Source organism: Heterocephalus glaber, unplaced genomic scaffold (assembly GCF_053883595.1).
Source record: "Heterocephalus glaber isolate CG9 unplaced genomic scaffold, H.glaber_assembly_v1.0 deba00000071, whole genome shotgun sequence".
Lineage (NCBI taxonomy): Eukaryota > Metazoa > Chordata > Mammalia > Rodentia > Bathyergidae > Heterocephalus > Heterocephalus glaber.
Genome location: NW_028258137.1, coordinates 29868211 through 29895567, shown reverse-complemented (window position 1 = coordinate 29895567; position 27357 = coordinate 29868211). Strand labels below are relative to the sequence as shown.

Here is a 27357-nt window from a genome sequence, read left to right as displayed (position 1 = left end):
CCCCACCTGTCTGTCACTGTCAATAGCCTAACTACTCACTCAGGTCCAGACACATAAAATGCCTTCAGAAATCTTTGCTGAATGACTGAAAAGATCTTATTTCATTCTCATAAGACCTTTAAGAGAACTGTTATGATCTCCCGGGAGGTTGCAGAGAGGACAGGGTTGCAAGGTCCTGTGCAGTTAGTGGCACGAGACCCTGATAACCCCATGGGGAGTGAGGAGAAAGAAGAAAGATATGGGAGGATTCTGGAGGTTTCCTGGGTGCTAGGATCCTAGGGTCTCTGTGTCCTCCCAAGATACCTGTCTTCCTCAAAAAAGACTCCAGAGCCTCTTATACAGGCTTCTCCACTTCCTGATATGGAAGATTCTGATAAACCTTCCTTTCACAGGGCCTTTTTACAGCAGGAAATGTGAATGAGAAAAGGATAGCTGAGCCCAGAGTAGACAGATTTGCTGAGAACAATGCACTGGGAATCAGGTAATGCATTCTAGTCCTGTCTCTCATCCTCGTGGTTGTATTACCCTGGCAAGACACTGCCCCTCTCTGGACCTTGGCCATATGAACACAAGAAGGATCTATAATTTCCCAGAATTTTTTTTTTTTTTTTAGTACCGGGGATCAAACTTGGGACTTTACATTTGCGAGGCAGGCGTCAGAACCACTGAGCTAAATCCCAAGGCCAAGAAGGATCTAGAAATACAAAAAGAACAATATTTCATTAACAGTGAATTGAAGCTTAAAGGTGTAAAAAATCAAAAGCTATCAACAAGAAAGCAAAGGTCCTTACCTCTCTGGGGTCTCCAAATAAATCCACACTAAGAAGTTTCTGTGAAGACAAAGGCAGAAGATGTTGTGACAAGGCTTTCTAGGATACAAGTTCATCCTTTTAAGTGGTGCCTCAGAGGTACCATGGTTTTCCTCCTGCTTCCTCTGGCTAGTTCCACAGATGGGCACTATACAGGATCTCCTGAGTGTGGGCACAGTGGGACAGAGTAGGACATGAAGGGCCAGGCACTAGCAAGAGAGGGTAGAGCAGAAAACTCTGAGTTGGGATTGCTGGAACTCTTCAGGAAACATTCACTGTTGATACTTTTCCTTTGTATCTTTTCCCCTATTTGCTCACCCTGGTAACATAACCTCAATTTTCCCCTCAGGGAAAAGTGGAAGGGAGTTGACTGTAATGTGGCAGCTACAACGGTTGACCAGGCAAGAGGTGAAATGGTGTGGCAGGAGATGAAATTCTCATTATTCCTTATCTTTTGTTACACTTTTCTCTTCAATTTCATGACTTTGGCTGTCTATATGTGACGTGGGGACTCTCCATCCCCAAACTTAGACAATAGTGTAAGAATGGATACATGCCAGGGTCAGCCCAACAGAGTGTTCGTGAAGACTAATGATGTAATTTTATGACAGATGATTTCTAAACTGATAGAAGTCCACAGGGTTGTTGTCTTTTTCAGCTTCCCCAGGGATAAATGTGCTTCAGAGAAGCCAACAGACAAGAGTGGAAGCTGAGTGATAGATCCAAGTAGATTCTCAATATCTTCAGAACACTCAAATCCAGCCAAACGGATCTAAGCTACTTGTTTGTGAAATTTTCAGTTATATGAGCATTTTCTTACATCACAATCCTTTTTTCTTCAAATCACTTTGAAAGAAGCTTTCTCATTTTGCATTATAAATCTCTAACTCATACAAAATCTCTGATATTTTAACTCATGCTTTTCTTTGTTGTGTGTTCACAAGATTGAAGGTATTTAGAGGACAGGAATTTTCTACTTTAGCTAACAACTGTGACCTAGACACATGGACAGGGAATTCTACGGATGCCTCCATTGTGGAGGTAACCCTCACAAGACAAGTGACTGTGTGTGTGTGTGTGTGTGTGTGTGTGTGTGTGTGTGTGTGTAGTGAGAGCAGTGGTAATCATGAAAGCACTTCCACAGCAACTCAAAAAGATGTCCTGGGATCATAGATTCCCTGGATTTTCCCCAAATCACCAACTTCGTCCTTTTGTACTATATAGAGAATCACTGAAATATTTTCCTCTTTTCAGATGTTAGAAAATACCTGTGATTTAATTCTTTAAGTAACTTGGACACTTATTTGACATAATGAATGAAGACCCCCACAGGGCCACATTAGAGTCAATCCCTGGACACACTGGGAAAACATAACACTAGAGGTTTTCCCTGAAGATACAGAAGAATTTTCTTCCAGGACTGAAACCCAGATAGAGAGATGAGACACTTAGGTAACTCATGAGATCACAATCAAAACTTCCCCATAAAGGAAGTATTTTCCATGGACCCTGGATGCTATTTTTCTGGAGGTTTGTCCTGCTGAGCTTCCCTGAGATGACAGATGGCCATGACCCTCCATCAATGTGTAAATGTCACCTTACCTGAGAAACATCACCACTGGCTATCATGAATGTGTCCCCTCACTACACTCCTACTACTTGTAACCCACTAAGTATATGGTTTTGTTTCTCCTTGGGTAGTTCTTTCTGAAAACACAGTATGGTCAGTTTAACTTCAGATCAACTCCGCTGACAGCACCCTTCTATACACTATGCATGGAGAGATAGATGAATGGATTGGTCAATACAAGTATAATTGGATTGATACATAGATAAACAGATGACAAGTAGGAGATGGGTGATGGATGTGTCATTGCGTTTGGAGTATTGCGTGAAGGAGTGTAGATATTTGGTTAATAATTCATGGCCAAGGGACAGATTGAAAATAGACAAATGCAAAATTATAGATGATAAGTACTAGACTAATGAAACTATTAATGAATTGTACAGAAAGAAGGATGGATAGATGGATGGGGATGATAGATGAATGATGGATAGATACAGGCTATCCTAATTGAGTCAGAGTTATCAATAAATCTAAACAACTGGGCCACTTCTGTGTTACAGAAGCTTATAGCTTCTAAATCAACCAAGATAAACTGTGATGCTTTTCTGAAGTTTTGTACATTATGTCCCCGTCCCCAAATTCAGGATGGTAGTTGCTTGGAAAAATAGAGAATGTTCAATTTCTTAAAATACATCTAAAACAACAATGTCAAAATATTATAGTTGAAAGAGCTGGGGGATTATTATGTAGTTTTCCATCATGTTATTACAGAATATTTTTGGCATTTGTGCTATTTCAAAATAAAAGAGTAAAAATGAAACTCCTAATTTGGAAGAGTACATTAACAGTGCTGCTGAAGTAAGAAACAGTCGCAAGTGGTTTGACCATTGAAAAAGGACAGCCGAAGAGATGAAATCTAGAGCCAAGTACAGAGCATGGAGCCTCTAGAATGGAGGCCCCAACCATTGTCTTTGTGACCTCCAAGAGCTCGTCCTCTGTCTTCTGGCGCAGGCAGTGAGCTACGACAGTTGATGAAGTGGTTTTACACCCAGCAGTGACAGCAATTTTCTGCAGTGATGACAAGTAACATCGGAGTCCCAGAGCAATGTCCCTTCCCCGAGCAATGTGCACAGAGGGGTGTTATCTCAAACCTAGTTTCTAAATGCAGAAGGAGTAGCCTCAAATGGCAGGTGTAGACCCCGGGTCCTGCAGGGTGTTGCTTCTTTATTAACGGTAATTGTCACATGACCCGGTAACACAATATGTGTCTCTGTTGTTTATCGCTGTTAAAACTGCCACAACGTTTATCTGTAGTATCACAATAAACAAACAAACAAACAAATATATAGACACAATAGTCTCAGAGTTGAAAGTCTCAAAAGACTTTTTGGTTTGGAGGCGTAGAGCTCGCATCCAGGATTTCACTGTCTGGTTTCAAATCCCCACATTTTTACTTCCCAGCTATTTGTCCTCCAGCAAGCCATTCAATCTCTTTGGGTTTTTATTTCTACATTCATGGGTGAGGGTAATCACTGCACTTCTCTTGTAAGAAGAGTTAATACAGGTGAAGTGCTGAAGTGCGTACTGTATCTGCAACACAATAAAGCTTGTGCAGAATTTCAAGAGGCCTAGATATGAGATATACAATGGAAAATATAAAATACTGGGGAATATAAAATATGAATGTGATTTAAATGTGAGCCCTGAGTGATCCACCCGTGTTCAGCCAGTCTTATTTCAGTGAGCCTGTAAACACCTCAACTGAATTCACAACAAGAAAAACCTCTGTGGATTCCCAGGAGATCAGAAGAATATACCATAGCTGACCAGGGTGAGACCTACCTTAGCCATAGGCTTGACATCCTTGCTGAACAGACCAGAAGTGAAGACCACACCGCTCTGAGAAATGGCCCTGTGGAAGAGGTTCTTGGCCAGGGGAGATAACACCTGACAGGGGAGTAGAGAGGAAAGTTGATGGAAGAGATCAGCGACTCACTTATTTTTTAAGGTGCCTCTTCTTGCGCCTCTGCCAGACCCGTTCACCTGGAGACTTCACCATTCTGGGGACTTGGCAGCTCCTCACTTTTCCCTCTTGCTTCTCCAGCTCCTGTGAGCCCAGTTTTCTCAGGAGAACTTTAGAATGACAGCCCCAAAGCCCAGAGTAAGGGATAGTATGGGAAGTGTGTGGTGTGTCCCTATGATGAAAATCAAAATACTGGAGAAACATTTTGGCATTCTGAGCAACAAACTGTTTCAGAATTTCCATTACTGAGAATTTGTCCTAAGAAAAATAGCCCTTAGGAAAGGGCTGGGGTTTTTGCTTGGTGGGAGATTGGCTGCATGGTATGCCAAAATGCCTTGGTTTGAAATATAACACAGGGCACAGAAAAACTGAGAATAAAAGTAAAGGAAAATGATTATGAATGTGTACAATGATTTTGAAGAATGCTCATGCTGTTTACAGCAGCAAAAATTGAAATAACTTGAGATTCTCATACTATTAGCCTTTGTATATAGACAATTTTTCATTCTTAATATGGAACGCTGTGCATTAATGAAACATAAGATTACATGAGATGCCTAATTTTTAGGGAATATTTATATCACACTATGCTTTTTAAAAACAGAAAGTGAAATGACAGAGAGACAGAGGGGGAGAAAAAAGAAGAGAGGAGAGAATGAACAGAGGATTGAGACATAGATAAAGATGTAAATAAATACGTATATTTAGTACTATTCAAACACATGCCTAAAGCTCCACAGTGACTATTTATGGAGAGTGGGAAAGTGATGACTATTGTCTTTTGCGGGAATTAAATATTTTTCTTTTTTCTCTATTATAAAAATATATAAACTTTTCTTCTGAGTATTCAACTATGAAACCAATGCCTGGTTTAAAAATATAGCAATAGGGCTGACTCTCTGCTGAACACTGAGTACCTTCATGATTTCTTCTGACTCCCAGCATCTTCTATGCCATCCATCAGTATTGCTCAACCACATTCCACAAACCCAAAAGACATCTCGTGACCCCAGGTTGTGGCCGTGTCTCTAACTCCCTATCCCATACCTGCACTATTCCAACTTTTATCCTTCCTTTTGCTCATTTGACACCCCCAGCCCATGACCCACAGTCCCAGAGACTGTTGTTCTCCCTCCCTGACATGGACAAGCTATCAGGACTCCTCAGGAGAAGCTCCTGCTGACTGACTGTCAGTGTTCAATTCTCCTCAACATGCAGATACGGCTTAGAGCCAAGTACACACTATCCAGCTCATGTTCTTGCCTCAAGCTATGTATAGTTTATATTCATCCCCACTTCCCAAGAGAAGCAAGGTGAGACCTAGTGTTGAAATGACTAGGGAGAAGAAAGAAAACTCAACCAAGTGGGAAGAAGAGGCATATCACTACTGTAGGCTGAAGCTAGAGTCTTACGGTGCCAGGAAATCAGGCTGAGCCTAAACCACCTGAAGGACAAGGAAAGTTGGGCCTTGGTTCTTCACAAACTGATGTTGAGCACTGAGCAGACTCAGCTCTGAATCCAGGTCTTGCAAGCACAGGGACACATGACTGGATTGGCTGGTCTCCAAGAGCTTCCATCAGTAACCACGTAAATCCTGGGGTTGAAGCCTTGTATCAGGAACACTTACAAGAATAGAGACAGATTGACTGCCTGCTGACTCTCCAAAGATGGTCACAGAGCCTGAGCTGCCCCCAAAGTTGGCAATGTTGTCCTTGACTCAGCACAGTGCAGCCACTTGATTCAAATGACCCCAGTTCCCTTGGCTATGTTCATCCCCTGTGCTGCAAGAGGCAGAGTGGAAGAAGGAAACAGAACTATCGCAGTGGTGCTCTCAGGAACTGAGATGGTCTAGGGACTTCTCAGCCTTCCAGAATAAGTCTTGGCTTTGCATGACCTGATTGTCATTCCTACAGTGGTATTTTATAGACAGCTGCACACTGATTCTTCTAGCTGCTGTAGACTGAGCATCTACACTGTATTCAAAAATGATCTAAGGACTAAATCACATCTGGAAACAAGCAAAAATCTCTGGCTACACTCAGCTCACATTAGAGACCAAAATCAAGTAAATGAAAAGGCAATATAATGTTAGCTACTGAAATTAATTTGGGGGAAAATAAAACCAGATACAGAAAGAGGCACATGTGAGACAGATATTTCAAGTCTCATGCCTAGTGAAAGCTTCTCTGCAGCACTGGCATTTGGTAGAGATCTGAATAAAATGAGCATGAGTCTTGTAATTATTTAACAAAAGGAATTTCATTTAGGAGAAGTAGCAGGTGCCCAGAGTCCAGGAATAAGTGAACAAAATGAGTGAGTGTAGCTATTGTGAGAGGTACTGAAGAGCACAGCATGCTGTGGACCTTGGCAAGGACTTCTGCATCACAGTAAGCACATGGAAACCCTCCTCAGAGGCACAATGCCATTCTAGCTATGTCTTCCCTGAGCACTCTGATACTATATGAAGCAGCCCTCCTGTAAATTTAGCAGGTTTATAAAAGTAAATGATTATAAGCCAGGACAAAATCATAGGCCTTAGACTACGGTGAGAGCAAGGAGTTGGTGAGAAGTAGTTAGATAAACATTTTAAAGTTGGAGCCAAGAAGATTTGCTGGCCAAGTGGATGTGAGGTAGAAGAAAGAGTGAAGAGTTCAGGCTGACCACTATGCTTTTATCATGAGCAGCAGAGAAGATGAAGCTGCTGGTGGCTGCACAAGGCATTTAATGCGAATAGAAAGGGTCAGTGTTGGGTGAAAGGTAGTGGTCATCAAGGGCTGTCTGAGGTGGTGAACATCACAGTCTTTTCATGTAAAGTGGGAGGCATCCAATAGACAGACAAGGAAGATGAGAGAAGGTAACTAAAAATGGCAGCTGGCATTAAAATACAGATGGAGATTACAAACAAGGAGCTGTGAAAGTCCTGCTGGGATCACTCAGGAATTAGTAGAGGAGAGGGAGACAAAGAGGATTGAGGATGGGGGATGAGAGGGGGCTAAGAAGGAGCAGTCAGAAATTGGGTGGCCAGAGCTAGGAGAATGAAGCAGTTCAGAATTAAAGGAGCGGCTGGCTGTGGCTAAATACTGAGAGGCACAATGTGGTAATTCTGGTGCTGTTGGAGATAACTGTTGGTCTCTGTGAGAACATCCTGGCAGTGTGGTTAGTTGGAAATCTACCTCAGAAAGCATTATCTGCACTCTATCCATGAGGCTGCCTCTTCTCACTTACCTAGAAGGTGTGCAGCATTTAATGTCTCTGCCAAAAATACTCACTCCCATCAGAGAAGGAGACTTGGGGAGAAGAGGGAATTATCCCAACTTAGCTGGGCACTGGCCTACAGCACAGATGAAAAGGAGATGCATATTTCAGAGGCAGTAACATGAGGGCTTGGCTTCGAAGGATGAATAAGTACTTGACAGATAGAGCAGGCATTCCAGGCAGAGATATTCACCCCATCATAAGCTCAGGAGCAAACAGACAAGTGAGACAGGTAAATGCAAAGTTCACTGGAGCCCAACAATGAAAGGACTGGATGTACTATTAAGGGCTGCAATAAAGAGTGCTTTGGGCAATGGCATAATGTGTACAGCCAAGACCTCATATCTTCGATGAGACAGCTACTATGTTTTGTTTTCATGGGGGTTGGCGCTCAAGCGTTCGTGAGCGGAAGCCTTGATCCCTAATGCTGTAGGAGTATTAAGAGCTGATACAACCTGCTAAAGGTGAGGCCTAGTGGGAGGAGGGTAAGTTATTAGGCCTGATCCCCTTTGAAGACATTAATGCAGAGCTGATGAGATGCTGGTTAGTTCCCAAAAGAGCGAGTTGCTATAAATGACTAATTCTCTATGTTGAAGATTCCGTTTCTGATTTATTCCACGTTGTACCAGAGCCAAGGTGCTGTTAGTGAAGACCAATCAGATGAAACCACATGATGTTGGAATGATCAAAATACCTTAGTGTTTATAAATAAATATCCAGTCCAGATACTTTACCATATTAACAGAAAAAAATACAGAGGTTAATACACAGAGACAAGAGTTCAATATCTTATCTGAAGAATCCCCAGATGCCAAGAGGGAACTGAATGATCACCACCACCACATTTTCATGGGCAGAGAGGGCCAGTCCATCATAGGTTGATCCCAAACCCACCACAAGACCACCTCCATGCATCCACACCATCATGGAGATAAAGAGGACACGTACATACTGGTTATAGAAGGGACACCTGGAAAGGAACTTAGGGGTTTTCTGATTTGGTCACTTACAATATCTTGGCTGTGACTCAAGGAGGTCATTACACAAAGTCCAACATTCCCCAGTACGGTTGCAAAAGGCAGTCTCTCTCCTCCTCCCCGGCTCTCTCAGGTGGGCCCAGGCTACCACCAAACCCAACACCCACAGGCTACACCTGCCATTCTCCCCAGACCCATAGACCATGTCCTGTCAAGGCTCTTCAAAATGAGAATGTCATGAAAAGTGCAGCAAAGAACAAGGATGTCATGTTCTCCCCCAAAGTCCACCATTCTCATGCCTGGATCATGCAACCAGCTAAATATACAAGAGGGAAAGAGGAAGCCCTTGTATTTTGCTTCATCTCAGTTAAATCTTTAGTGGGGAATTACACTTCCTGTGCAGTTCAATTATGTCAAAATTTAATAACACTATGAGTGGAGTATCTTCCTAACGTGTCTCCACTTAACCTCCCCTGCAGCCTAAATTCTACACATCCTCTTCAGCCCAGCTTCACATTCACTTCTTACAGGAAGTCTTCAGTTCCCTGACTAACATTATGTGAAAGCCTATTATGTACCTATTATGTACCTGGGACTGTGATAAGAACTGAAAGTACAATAAATAGAAAAATTCATAAATCATGTTTTTGCATTTAAAAGTTCACATACTGGGGAAAAATGAGAGTGGATAAAATAATATTGCTAATAAAAAAGAGCTTATACCAATAACTGTTCTCAGCACTAAAAATTACTTATTGAAATAATAGGTACTAATAATATCCCATCTGACAGGTACATTGTGGCACTTTTTTGCCCAAGATTTTACAGCTAATAAGTGGTAGCAAAAAGACTTGACCAGCAAATCTGGCCCCAGAGCTCATGTGCTGAGCTGCCCACTGACTGAAGCCCTCAAGTGCAGCACAGTAACCTGGCTGTTAGAGCAAGAGGAAGATCCTTCTGTAGCTCCACCTAGTGTGTGATCAGTGCTTGCTCTGTGTACTCAGCCAGGAAGTTGGCTCCATGTACTCAGTCAGTGAAGCTTGACAGTCCCCACTGAATATTCTTATGCAGTTATTCTCATTTGAGGCAATAGACATTGAAAGAAGTTAAGAAATTTTTCAAGTTTCCAGGACAGTAAAAGGCAGATTCAAGATTGAAACCTAGACCTTGTAGTTCTAGAACATGTTCCATAGATAGAAATTTCCTGTGTCCGGGCTACCAAAGCCCCTCTTCTCCACTTTTGTTCCTTGCTTATCTCTAGGATAGGCACTTAGCCACACCACAGGTGTGTGATCAGTGCTTGTTCTGTGTACTAAGCCAAGACTGAGTGAAGCTTGATGGTCATCACTGAATATTATTATGCAATTATTCTCATTTGAGGAAATAGACATTGAAAGAAGTTAAGAAGTTAAGAAAGAAGTTGCCCAAGGCTGCAGGACAGTCAAAGGCACACTCAAGTCTGAAATTTAGATCCCCTAGTTCTAGAAGATGTTCCATAGCTAGGAGGCTCCTACTCCTAGGCTCTCAAAGCCTCTTTTCTCCTCCACCTCTGTTCCATGTTTGTCTCCAGAGTAAAGTCTAAGGCACAATCATCTCTAAATGAAGACTGAACCCAAGGTTAGGTGAGCAATGATATGGTGGAGAATGTAGGCTGCACCTGTGCACCTCAGATGGCAATATACTTTAAGGTAAGGCTGCGTGTTCATGGTTTGTTCCTAGTATCCCTAGCCTCCTAGTCTAACTTTGCTTATAGGGACAATAAGTATTTAATAGAAGCATGAGTGAATGATTGAATAAATGAGGAAGCATTTATCCTTAACTCCTTGGGCCTTAAGAACATGTGAAGAACCAAATTTCTAGTTCACATCCATGGTCCCCATTCCTGGGCTCCATGCCAGGGTGTTCATAGGAAATGGGCTGGATGCTGACACCTTCCCTCTCCACCTCATGGACTGTGGACTTCTTTTCCATCATGCAATCTCCCACCATCTGATGCACACTAGCAGTAGGACTACCTCTTGTCTTCTTTTTTTAAATTTATTTTAGGGGGGCTTTTATGTTTACCCGCATTTTGAGTGCTCTTCATTCCTTGGAGTAAATCCAATTTTCCATCTAGAGTCATTTTTCTTCCCCTCAAGATCTTCCATTACTATATCTTGTTGTAAGGGTTTGTTAGTGATAAACTTTTACAGCTTTTGTGTGTCTAAAAATTTTTTTTCACTTTTACTTCTGAAAATTCTGCAATTTTCTTGAGTGTGGAAATCTAGATTGACAACCTTTCTTCTTTCAATACTGTAATGAGGAGCTCTTCTGTCCTCATTCACATTGTTTCTCTGGAAAGCTGGCCACCATCCTCATCCATTTTTCTCTAGAATGCAAATTTTTCTTTGCCTTCTTTTCAGATTTTCTTTTTAAGCAATTAGACTCCCACACCATACTACCTGTCCATGCCCTGTTAAGATCCAAGAACCACAGAAGAAGGTGATTGGCAGCTGAATGAACAAAGCTCCACCTCTATTCACAGCCACACACCATGACTTACATCACTGTCTGAGCTCCTCCTCCTGTTAGATAATAACAGCATTGGATTTTCATAGGTGTTCAAACCATACAGTGAGCGCTCATGTGAAGAATCTAGGCTGTCTTCTCCTTTGAATCATCGCAAAACCACCACCCTCTCGCAGTACATAGAGAAACTGTCTTCCACAAAACTGGCCCCTGCTGCTGAAAAAGGTAGGACCACTGAATGAGACAAGGATGTGCCTTAGTGTCATTTCCTTCATGTTTCTTCTTTTTATGTTTGAAGTTTGTTGAGCTTCTTGGTTTATAGTTTTCATCAAATACAGAAAGTTTTAGCCATATTTTCTTAAATTGTTTTTTGTCTTCCATTCTCTACTCTCTCTCTTTCAGGCTCTCCAATTTTACACACTTAAAATTCCATATTTGTTTTTATCTTTTAGTTTTTTCTCCTTGTAATTCATTTTGTGTAGTGTCTGTTGTTGTCTTCAAGTTCACTCATCATTTCTGCAATGCTTCATCTGTCAATTCTATTCCATGTATTTTTCATTTCAAAAATTGCCATTTTTATTTCTATAATTTCAATTTGGGTCTCTTTTGATCTTCCATGTCTCTCCTTACCATATCCATCCTAATCCTTCTGCTCTTGAAGTTTCTCATTTACTGCATGGATACAACTTGGTTGTGAGATTATAGTGCACCTTCCCCAAGAAAGAGCTTGAATTGTTGTCTCAGTCACTTTCCTTGACACTGGGACAAAAAATACATGGTGTATTAGTCAGTGTTTACTAGAGTCAGATGTAGAAGAGTGCAGGATATCTGCCTTTGTGCTGGAGACCCAAAATTATCCAGTCCAGGGCTTGGAGACCATGGCAATGTCCCAAACAAGTCCGTATCAGGAGACCAGAGGCCACCTCTGGTCTTCTAATCTTTGAGAAATGCTGACTCACAGGGCTATCAGTCTGTGCCAGAGGCAGCTGGGGAGAGAAATAAGCTACAATACAATTTCATGGGATTGGCCAAAGATAAGGCTATCTGTTCTGGGATTGTCCCGGGTTCCAGCCAAACCCATTCAGTCACTAGGTAATGAAGGTTTTCACAAGACAATGAAAGTCATTGCAGGTACAGACTATTGGGGTGGGTAGCACTCACACCCTTAATCCTAGTGCCCTTGAGCCTAGCATTGCATCCTGAGTCTATTCTCATTTCCAACACTCTAGATCAAGCCTATGACCACATGAGGCTTTGGGAGGACATCTAGACCCAAACCATAATAAGCCCTAAGTGAAAACAAGTCCAATACAGATTGATATACCCAATAAAACTATCTTTCAAAATGATCAGAGAATTAAAATACTTCAATGAAAAAGAACAACTGAACAAATTTACAACCAACCAACCAGCTCTACACAGTATTCTGAAGGGCATTTTAGAAAGAGATAATGAAAATCACAATTCCAAGAACAGCGATAGAAGGAACCCACCAGGCAAGGCAAGCAATTAAACAAGAAAGACAGGAAAACATCAGCAGGAATCCAATATGACAAGGATAAGTCAATACATATCCGCTATAACTACCAGTGTTAATGGCCTCGATCCACCAATCAAAAGAAACAGACTGGCAGGATGAATTAAGAACAAGATCCAACAATATGCTGCATACAAGAAACATGCCTAACTCAAAAAGAAATTAATAGACTGAAAGTAGAAGGATGGAAAACAGTTATCCACATGACAGAAACCCAGAAAAAAGCAGGGGTAGCAATCTTATTTGCAGACAAAGTAGATTTCAAACCAAAACTAATTAAGAGAGACAAAGATGGTCACCACATCCTTGTGAAGGGAACAATCAAAGAGGAAGAGATAACAATCATAAATATATATGCACCAAATAGGAATGCCCCTAACTATAAAAACAAATATTAATGTTCATGAAAAGCCAAATAAGCACTAATACAATTGTAGTGGGGGTCCTCAATACACCACTATCACAAATAGACAGATCATCTAGACAAAAACTTAACAATGAAATTCTAGAACTGAGCCAAGCTATTGAACAAATGGACTTAATAGATGTTTACAGAGTGTTCCACCCCACAAAATCAGAATACACATTTTTTTCGGCTGCACATGGGTCATTCTCCAAAATGGACCACATGCTACTTCACAGGACATGTCTAAGTAAATGTAAAAGAATTGAAGTTATCAGACCATTGTGCAATAAAATTGCACTATTTTATTATCAAACCATAGAGAAATAAAATTGGAGATCAATAACGTAACAAACCACAAAACCCCAACAAACATAATGAAATTGAATAACACCCTCCTGAACAACCAATGGGTCACAGAGGAAATTAAAGAAGAAATTAGACAGTTTCTACAAGTAAATGATAATGCCAGTACAACATATAGGAATCTATGAGACACAATGAAAGCGGTTCTACGTAGGAAATTCATAGCAGTGATTGCCAATATTAGGAAAACAGAGAGAACTCAAATAAATAACCTAATCCAGAACCTGAAACTCCTAGAAAAAGCAGAGCATAACAAACCCAAAACTCACGCAAGAGAGGAAATTATAAAGATCAGAGCAGAAATCAATGTAGTGGAGACTAAGAGCACAATACACAAAAGTCAATGAATCAAAGAGTTGGGTTTTCAAAACAATAAACAAAATCCATAAACCTTTAGCCAACCTTATCAAAAAAAGGAAAGGCACAAATACATGCAATTAAGAAAGAAAAAGATGAAGTCACAACAGACCCAGCAGAAATCCAGAGAATCATCAATACCTACTTGGAGAACCTGTACTCTAATAAAATGGAAAACACAGAAGAAATGGACACATTCCTAAACACATATGAATTGTCAAAGTTGAATGAAGACAATATAGAAATTCTAAACACCCCAATTACAATGAGTGAAACTGAAAATGTAATAAAAAATTTAGCAACAAAGTAAAGCTGAGGTCCTGATGGCTTCACTGCTAAATTCTACAAGATATTTAAAGAAGAACTATTGCCATTACTCTTTAAACTCATCAAGGAAATTGAAAGGGAAGCAATACTTCTGAATACATTCCTGGAAACAAGTGTTACTTTGAATCCAAAACCAGGGAAAAACCCAACCCAAAAGAGAACTACAGGCCAATCTCCCTAATGAACATAGATGCAAAAATCCTTAATAAAATACTGGCAAATAGAATGCAGAAGATCTTCAAGAAGATCATACACCATGACCAAGTCGGATTTATCCCTGGGATGCAAGGATAGTTCAACATATGTAAATCAATAAATGTAATACACCATATTAACAGAGCCAAGGACAAAAACCATATGATCATCTCAATAGATACAGAAAAAGCATTAAACTAGATCCAACACACATTCATGATAAATACCCTACAGGAAATTGGAATAGAAGGTCTTTATCTCAACCTAATTATGGCTATTATGAAAAACCAATAGCCAACATCACACCAAATAGTCAAAAACTGAAAACTTTCATGCTAAAATCAGAAACAAGACAAGGATGCCCACTGTCACCTCTCCTGTTCAATATAGTTCTGGTAACAATTGCCACAGCAATTAGAAAAGACAAAGAAAGAAAAGGAATAAAGATAGGAAAGGAAGAAGGTACACTGTTAATATTTGCTGACGATATGATACTTTATATAGAAGATCCAAAAAACTCTGCCAAAAGACTTCTAGACTTAATTGACAGATTCAATGGAGTAGCTGGATACAAGGTCAACACTCAAAAATCAATAGCCTTCTTATACTCAAGAGACTCACTGAGAGAGAAATTAGGGAAACAATTACTTATAAAATAGCATCCAAAAAATGAAATATGTAGGAATCAATCTAACAAAGGAAGCAAAAGATCTCTACACTGAAAACTACAGCACTCTGAAAAAAGAGATTGAAGAGGATATAAGAAAATGGAAAGATTTTCCTTGCTCCTGGGTACAAAGAACCAATATGGTGAAAATGGCCATACTTCTAAAACTACTATATAGATTTAATGCAATGACTATTGAAATTCCAGCAATATACTTCACAGAACTACAGAAAACAATCCAATAATTCATTTGGAACCAGAAGAGACCTAGAATAGCATAAGCAATTCTAGGCAACAGAGACATGGCCGGGGGTATCACAATCCCCAACTTGAAAGTATACTACAAACCTACTGTGATAAAAACAGCATGGTACTGGCAAAGAAACAGACCTGAGGAGCAGTGGAATAGATTAGAAGATGCAGAAACAACTCCAGACATACTCAGTCACCTCATCTTTGACAAAGGAGCCAACCACCATCACTGGAGGAAAGATAGCCTATTTAATAAAGAGTGTTGGAAAAACTGGATTTCAACCTGCCAAAGATTAAAACTAGACCCATGCCTATCCCCATGCACTAAACTAAAATCAAAGTGGATTAAAGATCTAAATATTAAAACAGAAACACTAAACTTTCTGGAAGATAAGTTAGGTAGAACTCATGAAGACATTGACATAGGAAAAGACTTTATGAACAAAACCTCAGTAGCATGGGAACTAGCACAGAGAATCAACAACTGGGATCTCATCTTATTAGAAAGCTTCTGCATGCAAGAGAAACCACCTACAAAGCTAAGAGACAACCTACAATGTGGGAAAAAAAATTTAGCAGCTGTACCTCAGACAAAGGACTACTATCTAGAATATATAAAAAACTGAAAATAATCACACACTCCCAAACTTAAAGACACAATTCAAAAATGGGGACCTGAAATGAACAGACATTTCTCAAACAAAGAAGTAAAAGCAGCAAATAACCATATGAAAAAATGTTCAACTCCACTGGTCATTTGAGAGATGTAGATGAAAACAATACTGAGATTCCACCTCACCCAAGAAAGAATGGCTGTTATAAAGAAATCAACCAATAACAAATGCTTGTGGGGGTGTGGAGAGAAAGGAACCCTTCTCCATTGTTGGTGGGAGTGCAAACTGGTGCAACCACTGTGGAAATCACTATGGAGATACCTCAAAGAACTAGGGCTAGAGGTCTCATTTGACCCAGCGATTCCCCTCCTGGTTTTCTTCCCAAAATAATTAAAAAGAAACATACCACAGCCATATATGTGCACCCATATTTATAGAGACACAGTTCGTAATAGCTGATGGTTGGAAACAGCCCAAGTGCCCATCAACTGGAAACTGGATAAAGAAGATGTGGGGTTTTTTTATAAAATGGATTACTACTCAGCCATAAAGAATGAGAAACTAGAGACATTAATAGCTAAAAAGATGCATATTCAGGCCATACTCTTAAGTGAAATAAATAGGGCACACATGTAAGTACCAAATAATTTCTCTAGTGTGAGAAACTGAAAGTGTAAATAAGGATTAAAATGATTAAAACAAATAATTGATAATTTGAAATAGGAAGTAAAGTTCCAAAGAGGTAAGGGAAGTGGGAGGGGAAGGGGAAAGGAAAGAAGGGAAAGGAAAAATTATGAGAATAGCAAAAAAGGGAAACAAAGTCTATGTAAATAGGGAAGGGTGGAAGGGGTGAAGGGCACACAGGTAATGGGGAAAAAATAAGAACCAAGATACATAATATCCAGATACAAGCACCCAATGATAAATGTAAACATATTGTATACCTAAAATGTACCAATAAACAAATTTAAGCAAAAAAAAAAAAAAAGTGTATTTGTAGAGCTGGACATGGTGGCTCATGTGCATAATTTCAGCACTCTTGGAGCCTGAGGCAGGAATGCTACAACTTTGATCTCAGTGTGGCCAAATTAGTGATTTAACCAGATTTTGTCTCAAAAAAAATTAAAAATGATTAAGTGTGTACCTGAGTGTGTAGCTCATAGCTCAGTGCAAATGTCCTGGATTGTGTCCTTAGTGGGGAGGAAGAGAAAGAGAATTTTCAAAGCATAAGAAAAATAATTAAAAGGTGTTGTCCTTTGACCAATTCTATCTTCTGTAAACCTGGGTACAATCAGCAAAACTAATAAATGAAACTCAGAGTTACACATAGAATTATGCCCATAAATATACAAATATTGTATATGACCAATTCCAGCAAGTTGGAAAATACACATATCATACTGTTCAGACTCGGTGATTCTGAATCAAAGATGTGCATCAGAATACCTGAAAAGTGAAAAAAAAAAATAGATGTCCAGGTCCTATCTGAGATCCAAGAAAATTTTACTTCCATTGTACAGAACAGTGACCTGAGCACTGGGATTTTGAGTAATCAGTCCAAGGAATTTTTCTACATGTTTACCCAATAGTAATGTAGCCTCTTTAGTATCTCTGTGGTCTATCTTTTTCCCTCTCCATTTAACCTATTTCTTTATGTTTATAATGTATTTTCACCCAGAGTGTGCTTTGTAAGTCATGATTAATGATACCACCATCCTCAAAAAAAAAAGACACAAAGTTTTATTCCACACATTCTCATGGTCTTTGGTGTGCAGGGTGCAAGTCTCTCAAGCAGGCCCCACATGGCTTAAGAGAGCAAGGAAAGACATTGGCTAGGAGTGTTAATGTGGTTAGGGAGGGGACAGAGTGCGATTTGTGAGGTTTGCAGCTTCCTCTGGCACCAGAGCTGGAGGTACCAAGACTTTCTTATCAGCTTCTCCAGACAGGGTGAGGAGGAGACAGGGAGAATGTTGAGGTTGAAAGCTTTCAGCAGACAAATATCAAGAACTTGAATCAGACCACTCACAAAGAGAACATTATAGGAGTTTGTCTTTTAAATCCAACCTAATAATCTTTTTGTTGACTAGTTTAATAATTTTTTATCAGCAAACGCACTTTTCTTGATATGTTGCTTGTTTGTTTTTTGCTCTTTGCTGGCTTTCACATTGAAGTGTTTTATTTTTTATGACTCCATTTTATGTCCCATATTTGGCTACTATACTTTCCTTTTAAAAAAAAACTTTAGTGATCGTCCTGTGTGTGCAATGCCTATCCTTGAATGATCACAATCAAACAAAATGCTATCAGTTAAATGAATTTCAAGGCCTTCCTTGCAACATTCTACTTTGAACTATTATCTTCCCTATTTTTTTGTAGTTTTGGTCCTTATGGATTTTCCTAACACTTTTACATGGCACGAGGAGGTTTTAGTTACTTGGCTCCAGGCATCTACTGGTTTCTGCTGAGGAATGTTTTCTGTAGTCCTGGTCTTGTCCCAAACAGGAGGAGCCTGTTTCCTACAGCCTATGAGGTTGTCTTTCTCAGTGAACCTGCCCCTCTCCAGCAGTCAAAGATATCTAAGGATCTTGATTTAGAAATCACTTGCAACAAACTGGAAGAGATAGAGTTTTCAAATTTTTCACTTTCCACTTCCTCAACAGTTCCTCACCAGTGCCCTGAGGAAGTAAACGTTTCTTCCTCTTTCCCCATTGGTTTTAGTAGTCTGTTTCAGAGTAGAAAAGGGACTGAGAATAACTCTGCCTGCATACTGGAGACAGATTCTCTCTCATCTTATCACCTGACCCCAATCTTTCTCATGAGCAACTGACACACATCCATGGAGAAGAGTGTGTGATGAGTGTAAACTTCCCAATAGAACTGTGGTTCTCAAGGATTTCATACTTCGATTCTAGTCTACACTTGGTCTTTAGCACTTTTATAAACTTTTTCAAGGAATTCTCACACATATGATTACATCAAGCCCTTGTAAGAGGAAGTCATCCTTATCTCTCTGATAAGTGTGATTGATTCATCTCCAAGTCATGACAAAGACACCCATTGTTTTGCCCAAAAGAACATTTATCTCCAATTTGGAAGTAGGGTGCAAAATGACCCATCCCTGGACTCTGCCCAACACCAACAAACAATTCTTCAGCCTCTACAATAAGATGCCTCTAGGGCCTACAAACAGAATCTACAAATACAACTGTGTTGATTGCTCCAGGCTCCTGAAGCTGGCAGGGACTCCCATTCAGAGCTCAGTGTGTTCTTTTTGTGGTGGCTTCTCCACTGCCTCCCTGGCTAGAAGCTGGGTCCAGAAGGTCACTTCTTTGTCTTTCAGTCTCTGGGCAGGCTGGGTGTTGACACCAATCTGCAGGTATTCTTCCTTATGGTCATACTCTGGCCAGTGAGGCAGCCCCTCTCCATTGGGATTCCTGGGAACAGAGTCAATGAGAAATTGTCCAAAGAGTTTGGTAAACCCTATATGTTTTTAAAGATTTTCAAGTATTCTCAGACTTATTTCTACAAAGAGCCCCATGAAACTCCAGAAACAGGGACAGCCCCATCTCCTGGGACAGCATGTACATTTACAGTGAGCTGTCATTGTCAGAGTACTATGGTCAGGCTCTCAGGTTTGATCACTCAAGTTGCAGAAGACACTCCATCCCCATAGGTATTCCCAAGCACACACCACCACCAATTCTTTTGCATTTTTGCCAATAGCCTCACCCATTCCGAGCAAAGTTGGCCCAGAATTGCATCACCATCTTGCTGAGGTTTATTTCCTCTTCTGAGGCACCCTCTGTGCAGAAGAAGGAAAAAATAAACCCTTCAATATTCAAAGTGAGGTTGATGGACTACCAGCAGTAGCTGCACTGGGGATTTGTAAGAAATGCATACTTGTGGCCTTTTTTTCTACACTTACAGAGTCAAAATCTGCATTGAATGAGGATCCTGGCTAATTTGTGTGTACTTTACATTTGAGAATCATGTATACAGGACTCAGCCATGGACATGAAGTCCATCCATATTCTGGCTGCCTTTTTCTTCTATTTCCACCACTAGCAGGATTAAGTGCTGGACCCAAGCATTTCCTCTGCCTCATAGAATTGCTGGATATTGTATCCCTTTTTATTCTCCTCCTGCACATTTCCACATTTTCATAGATGCTGAAAATGTCATCTCTGTAGGAGCCCTAAGGAATAAAAAGTGAGAGGTGCCCAGAGGCACATGAGTATCATGAGGAACCATGAGGTGGGGCATAAGTCAAAGGTATTGAGTGTGAACACATTCATGAAAAGATTTCATTACATATTATATTATTTAATATAATATTGGTAAAGACAGATGAGTTTTAAATCTATGGAATGATAGACATGAATACATGTGATATTTTATTCAAGTTTAGCACTAATTTTAGTCATCTCCTCATTCACATTATAATAGGTTCTATGGAGTGGCAAGTCAACCAGTGGCTTTCTTGCCCTCAGGAAGGGCCCTGAAGATCACCTACTTTCTCTCCTTTTCATGGCACAGGCCAGAAGGGTGAGATTGACTATGGCTGGGGCACATGAATACATCTTCCTTCTTGCATGTTAGAATAGGAGAAAGGCTGTGTTCTGCCCAGCATAGCTCAGCCCTGTGACATGAAATCTACTGTCTAAGAGTAGGGGAAAAGGAGAAACTTGCTCAATACCATCAAACCAAGAATGGAACCCAGGACTCCTAACTCTAGGCTCATAGCCAGCAAAGAGCCTTTACCTTTTAAAAATGGAACCCCAAACACTGAGAAGATCTCATCCCCATGGTCTCCTTTCACCGCCTTGGGTTTCAAGTCTGATGAGAAGCTTGGGTGATACTGGAACTCATACATGTAGGTGGGGGCTCTGGCATCTGAGAAGACATGGATGATGTTCAATTTACAGTACCACATACACAGTTGGATAGTTCAAGGTCTCTGGTTATGTAGGAAACCCCTGCTTATCAGCAAAGGACAGAAAGAGAGTTTCAAGAAAGTTCTTTGATGAGTTTAAGGCTATACAGATGGTTCAGGGAGAACTTGGATTTGAGTCAAATGTTTATTGGGTGAAAGAATGAATGAGTGCATTGCATCCAAAAAACACACTAGATCTGTTTCAGTGTTAACTTATTAGTGCTCACTCATGCCAAGAATAATAGTAAGTGTCTTCTCTACATAGTAAGTGTTCACAGCCTGGTAATTGTATTCTTCATCTTACTTTCAAGTATATTCAGAGTTTCTCTCATCCTTTCTGAGAAGAGTGAAGCAAATCAAGCTGTTTTTCTGAAAAATGAGGATCCTTAATACAAATATATGCAGACATGGAAAATCCGTTTCTTGTGTTGTAGGAAACCACAAAACTCAGAGTGACACATTTCAAGCACTTCACATGTCCTGTTTTCTTCCTGGGCCAAGAAGTGTTAAGGTATTTATGGTGATAATGTGATGGCAAGAAGAGAGAGCTTGGCTCTCCCTCTTGCCTTGTCCTTTCCATGCTTTCTTAGCACCAAAGCAAAGATCCCCAAGTTCCAGCATGCTTTATTTTCTGCTGGCTGGATCATGAGCCCCCCAATTCCTGCTCCTTTAGGCCTTACTAATGGACCCCAAGTCCATGGAGCTCAGCAGGCGGCACCAACCATATTGTCCGTAAAGAAGTGAGACCAAGACAAGGAAGTCAAGCCCCAATCAGCCAAGTGAAGAAATTTTTCTTTCTTCCTGTGAATACCATATGAATAATAAAAATGCAGAAAAAAGTTATAAAAGTAAGAACAATTTGCTGAACCTTGTATCCATCACTCAATCATTTTAGAAAGGAACTCAGAATCCAATCATAAAGGAAAAAATTGTGGTGAATGAGAGATCTTATTTTAGGCAGCATGATACCCCAAATCCTTTTTTTTTTAATCTTTCAGTTTAAAATCATGTAGATTTATAAAATTTCTATAATCACAATACAAGTCTTCAAAGGTAAGCAGAGACTTTTACAACTGACATTACAGAAAAAACAGTCATGAAACTACTAAAATCATATGCACACAAACTTGATAACCTAGAATAAATGAATAAAATCCTAGTGCAATACAGCCTTCCAAGACTGAATCAAAGAGGTATCGATAATCTGAATTGATCAATAATAAGTAAAGATTGCATTAGTGACAAAATTCTCCCATCAAAGAATAGCCCTGGAAGGAACTGATGGCTTTGACTATGTATTATACCAAATATTAAAAGAAAAACTAATGCCAGTACTTCTCAATTTTTTCCAAAAAAAACAATGAAGATGGATATTTGAACATTGTCCTTATGTTAGTGTTACACTGTTACTAAAATAAGGCAAATCTATTACAAGAAAAGAAAATTACAGGCCAATATCCTTCCTGCACATAGATGTAAAAATCCTCCAGAGAATTCCAGCAAATTGAATTCAACAACAACAAAAAAAGAATAATCCACCACAATCAAATATTACTTAACCCTGATATACAAAAATTGTGACACATATTGATACAAACTGAGGGACACAAACTATGATCATTCCATTATATGCAGAAAAATAATTTGAAAAGATTAATACCTTTCATTATAAAACTTTTCACCAAATTACAGACAGAGAATGTAACTCAACATTATTTAAGAAGCCCACTGCTCAAATTATTCTCAAACCTGAAAGCTTGAAAACATTTCCTTTCAAATCTAGATCAAGACTATGGTGCTTTTTGTTTTGTTTTATTTTGTTTTGGGGTGTTTTTTTGCTTAAATATTTTTATTGGTGCAGGAAAGGAAAGAAGGAGAAGAATGGTGATTTTTTTTAACCCCTTCTATATTCCAAGACTTTGTCAAAGCACTTGGACAAGAGAAAGAAACAATAGGTATCCAAAGAGTATATGTAGATTTGAAGCTGCCACAGTTTGCTGATGACATGACAATATAGCTACAAAACCTTAAAAACTTCACCAATATCAGTTAGAACAAACAAATGAATACCATACACAAAATGAATATCCAAAAGTCACTAGCATTTTTATATACTATGAATGAACTATCCAAAAACAAAATCAAGAGAACAACCCCATTTACACTAGCTACAAAAATAAACAATAATTAGAAATAAGATTAACCTTGGTAGCATAATACTCAAAGACTGAAAACCATAAAATTTTAATGAAAGAAACTGAAGAACACACAAATGTTGGAAAAACATGCCATGTCCATGAATAGAAAGAGTGAATATTGTTAAAATGATCACACTATCCAAAACAACCTACTAGTTAAATGAAATCCTTATCTGAATTCTAGTATGTTTCTTCAAGAAAATACAAAACAATCCTCAAAATCATATGAAACCACAAAAAAACCCCAACTCACCAAGGCAACCATGAGCATAAAGAATAAATCTGGAGTGGCTAAAATTGAGACACAGGTCATGCTTCCATCACAGTAAACATATTACAGTGGTGACAATGAGACCTGTAACATTTTCTCAAGAATAATGAAGAATGTTGACTTTCAATATTAGAAATGAATGATTAAGGAATAATACAGAATCTAGACCATGTGCCACAACACCAATACTATGTACAATTCAAATTCTAGGCTCCCAAAGTGCTGGAAGGAATTTGGATATAAGATAAGATCCCAGGAGTTTTGAAGTTGTCACTGTCCATAATTCCCAGTGGAGTTAAAAGAATTTTGGGCAGATAAGATGACTGGATTAAGCATCATTTCTTTGAAAAACGGCTATTTTGAAGACAAATAACTTCATTAAAGTGACCTTCAGTACTGAAGGAATCACATGTGACATTTCTTAAATAAAAATGTATTTAATTTTAAAAAAATAAATCTGGAGATATCACATTACCTGATTTCCAAACAAACATTAAAAATTTATGGTAATTAAAATAGTATGGTGCAGTTTATACACATACATACACAGATGCACAGAGACACACTGACACACTTGTACACACACACACACACGCACTATCCAATGGATAGTATACAGATATGAGAAATAAATCCAGACATATATGTGTAACTGGTTTTTGACAAATAGGCCAAGAACGTGCAATAAGAAAAATTATCTTTAATAAATGGTTCTGGGAAAACTTCATTTCCACACACATATGGGTGAAATTGGATTCTCCTCTGATACCATATAAAAATCAAATAAAAATGAATTAAAGAAACTACTACTAGAAACTCAAAAACTACTAGAAAAATATAGGTGAAATGTATATGACAAGGGTCTGGTCAAATGGCATTTTGGATTAACTCCAAAAGCATAAGCAACACAACTAGAAAATATGGGATTACCTCAAACTAAAACCTTCAACTCAGGAAGAAAATCAATTGAAAAGGCATAAAGAAACACTATAGATTAAGGCAAAATAATTGAAGCCAAGCATATAGTGAGTATTTATTAAGCAAAATATATAGAGTTCAAACTTCTCAATTGCAAAGAAAAAATTCAATTAATAATTAAGCAAAAGATCTGAATTGGTATTTCTCAAATGTATTTTTAATGTTCAGCATTGCTAGGTAATTAGGAAAACCCAAGTTAAATCAAAATATCATCTCACTCTCATCGGAATGGCTCATATCAAAAAACAAAGAAAGAAAAGAAAAATAGCAAGTGTTGGCAAGATGGTGGAGAAAGGGGACATTTTTAAACTGTTATGTAAATGTAAAAAAAAAACTGGAGGTTCCTCAAAAAAGTAAAACTAGAATTCCTATAGGATCCAGCAATCCCACTGCTGGGTATCTCCTCAAAGTATTTGAAAGGAGTTTGCTGAAGAGATACCTGTATCCCCATGTTTACTGCAGCACTATTCATAGTGGATAGATTATGAAATCTACCTGGTGTCTGTCAACAGAAGAATAGGCAATGACAAAGTCGTGTTATATACACGAAGGAATACTATTTAGACTTAGAAAGAGAAGCAATTCTGTCTTTTGTGGAAAAATGTATGAAATTGGAGAATATTATAAGTGAGATAAGTCAGGCAAAGAAGGACAAATTATCACATATTACTACTAATATGTGATTCTAAGAAAAAACTGAAAAACAGAAAAATGAGATGATATAGGTTAGTATGAGAGGAAAAAAGAGATGGTGAAATGGTACAAAACCTCAGATAAATTTTTTTCCTTTTTTTTCTACTTCTTTATTTCTAATGCCCAGTGTGGTAAATATAGTTAATAGTAGAGTAGTGTGCAATTAAACTTATAGCATAAATTTGTCTTCTCATTATAATAAATGTTCAGTTGTTAAGGAGATGCATGTGTTCATCAACTAGATGTAATTATTCCAATTTGTATTCATCAGTCATAATGCAATCATAATTATTGTAGTTTGTATTTACAAATTTTAAATTTGTACCTTATAAACTAATAAATATATAATTTCCCAATTGAAAATCAAAAAAATATATGAATTCATTCCCTTCCTCCTTCTCCCTCCCTTCATCCCTTGCTTCCCCCACCCTTCTTCTCCCCCCCCTTTCTGTCTCAAAATACTGTATTTTATTCACCCAGTGACCTGAAGTGGTTTGCAAGGAATTGCAACTTCACAAAATGATAGGGTGGATGGGGAATATAAGGATTAATTTTTATACTATTTATTAAGTTCTGAATTTAAGAATATAAGAACCCTTCTAGAATATTAGGGAGAGGAATCTGGAATCAAGAGACATTTACAAGTCTGAGACTTGATCCATGAGACCCGGTAACAGAAGAAGAGTTCTGGGAGGCTCCAAAATGGAACCCAGAAGGAGGCAACTTCCATCTAGATGAGCTCACCTATCCCTAAACTCACTCTCCATCCACACAGAGTTGGGTCAGTGTCAGAAGGTCAGTGTAAGAATGATAGACCCCATTCTGGCCCTCATCTTGCCACACTGGCACACACCAAGACAGAAAAAATCCCACACAGGTATTGAAAATGACCACATCTGCCCTCATCCTAAACCATCTACTTCCCTCTGCATTTGGTGTTCTGTCTCATTCTATACTTGACTCCTACTCTTCCCCTAGACCCACTACTTATCCTATCTTAAATCTACTTCTTACTTTGAAAATATTCCAATACCCATTCTCCAGTATTTGCATTCTGCTCCTACAATCACCATCACCACAGGGAAAGAGCCACTGTTGGAATTTCTGCTGGTGCCTCATTCCTAAGTTCTGATTCTGGACAGCCAATTTTGTTTCCATCTCCAGCATCTGTGACTCATTATCTCAGGCTTTTGTCTGCCCACTATAAATTACTTTGCCCATGTTTGTGAGAAATCAAACTATCATAAAATAAACAATCAGTTGGAGTGGCCTTCAATCAGGACATATGGATACTGGTGGAAAAATGGCCAGTTCCTTGCTCTGCAGACAGGACAACCCTGATGTGTGTCTTCTGTTTGTTTCCCATAGCTCTCTAGCTCTGGTTTTGCACAATAAACACATGCTAAGCTTTGCATCATTTAGGCTTCCATCTGTTGCTCATGTCATTTCCTTATCACTCCTTACTGGTGCTTCCTGGTATATTTCCCCAAATTAACAACTTGTGTTTGGATCCTTTTCTCAGTGTTAGCTCCTGGCAATAGCAAAATAGGACAGAGACCCTCCCCAGACCATAAAAAATCAGGCTTTGAGTCCTGACCCTCAATATTTTCCATATCTGTCTAGATGAGAGGTGGGCAGGTCAGTCACCAAAGCTGCTGTGTCAGAGTCTCTCTCCCACTGGGCTTCCATGACTCACCTCTGTGGCCACGGGCCACAATCACAGATGGAACACCAAACAGCAAATCTGTCAATAAGTCCAGGAACAGCTCCCGCTTTTTGACAGGGTCATCTGTCCCTCCTAAATACCTCTCAGTGGCCTCTGATGTCAGTTCCTCTGGAACATTCTGAAATTGATCAAGAAAGTGACAACCCCCAACTGGTGAGTAATGTGGATTCTCCACCCAGTTAATTGGGCTTAATTCATTGGGTAACTCTCGAGCTCTGTGCAAATCCTCCTAGGGTAGTAAAGCGGGAAAGGCAGAAAAATTGGCCAAACCCCAGATTCCAGTTCTTTGTCTGCCATTGAATTGGTCTGTAATTTTGGGCAAGCCCCCAGCCCTTCTTTATTATTCTGCTAATACTCATGATTCCCTGCTCGCTTACAAGAAAGGGAGAGAACCTCCGCAAGAGTGATGTTGCTGTCTTCTGGTCCAGCTTGTCTTCAGGGATTGGATTACCCCACAGCTGTTAATACAATGATTAAGCATTTGTGAGTTATCATGAATTAACAGGAAACCAACCAAACCAATGTAAAATGAAGGTCCTGTGATGGGACCTGCTAGGTCTAGGTCTTTCATGACTTTGAAAATATCAATGAAACAAATGGACACATTCAGAAACTCAAAGACGAGATAGATATAGAGATAAGAATACACATATAGCTAAGGATATCAATAGATCTGAATATATAGATAGATCTGGATAGAT

General features: G+C 39.2%; 1 protein-coding gene, 1 long non-coding RNA gene and 2 pseudogenes across 3 annotated transcripts in view; 2 read left to right on the top strand and 2 right to left on the bottom strand.

Annotated features, from left to right (window-relative positions):
• Positions 1–8819, bottom strand: part of LOC101715447 (liver carboxylesterase 1-like) — a 35927-nt pseudogene extending 27108 nt beyond the window's left edge.
• Positions 8820–11250: 2431 nt separating this feature from the next.
• Positions 11251–27357, top strand: part of LOC147830674 (uncharacterized) — a 72506-nt gene continuing 56399 nt past the window's right edge. The window contains exon 1 of the long non-coding RNA XR_015449215.1: positions 11251–11364. This is a non-coding gene — a long non-coding RNA (uncharacterized LOC147830674). The remainder of the gene's footprint in view (positions 11365–27357) is intronic.
• The window catches only part of LOC101724646 (liver carboxylesterase 1), a 31891-nt gene continuing 22114 nt past the window's right edge, over positions 17581–27357 (bottom strand). For both annotated transcript variants that reach the window (XM_004847903.4, XM_004847902.4), the window contains exons 10-14: positions 27034–27114; positions 26627–26774; positions 20619–20750; positions 19587–19659; positions 17581–19291 (exon numbers count right to left, since the gene is read on the bottom strand). In XM_004847903.4, the coding sequence (XP_004847960.1) occupies positions 19108–19291; positions 19587–19659; positions 20619–20750; positions 26627–26774; positions 27034–27114 (618 nt within the window). In that variant the 3' untranslated portion in view covers positions 17581–19107. The remainder of the gene's footprint in view (positions 19292–19586; positions 19660–20618; positions 20751–26626; positions 26775–27033; positions 27115–27357) is intronic.
• Positions 23244–23354, top strand: LOC147830675 (small nucleolar RNA SNORA1; annotated as a pseudogene).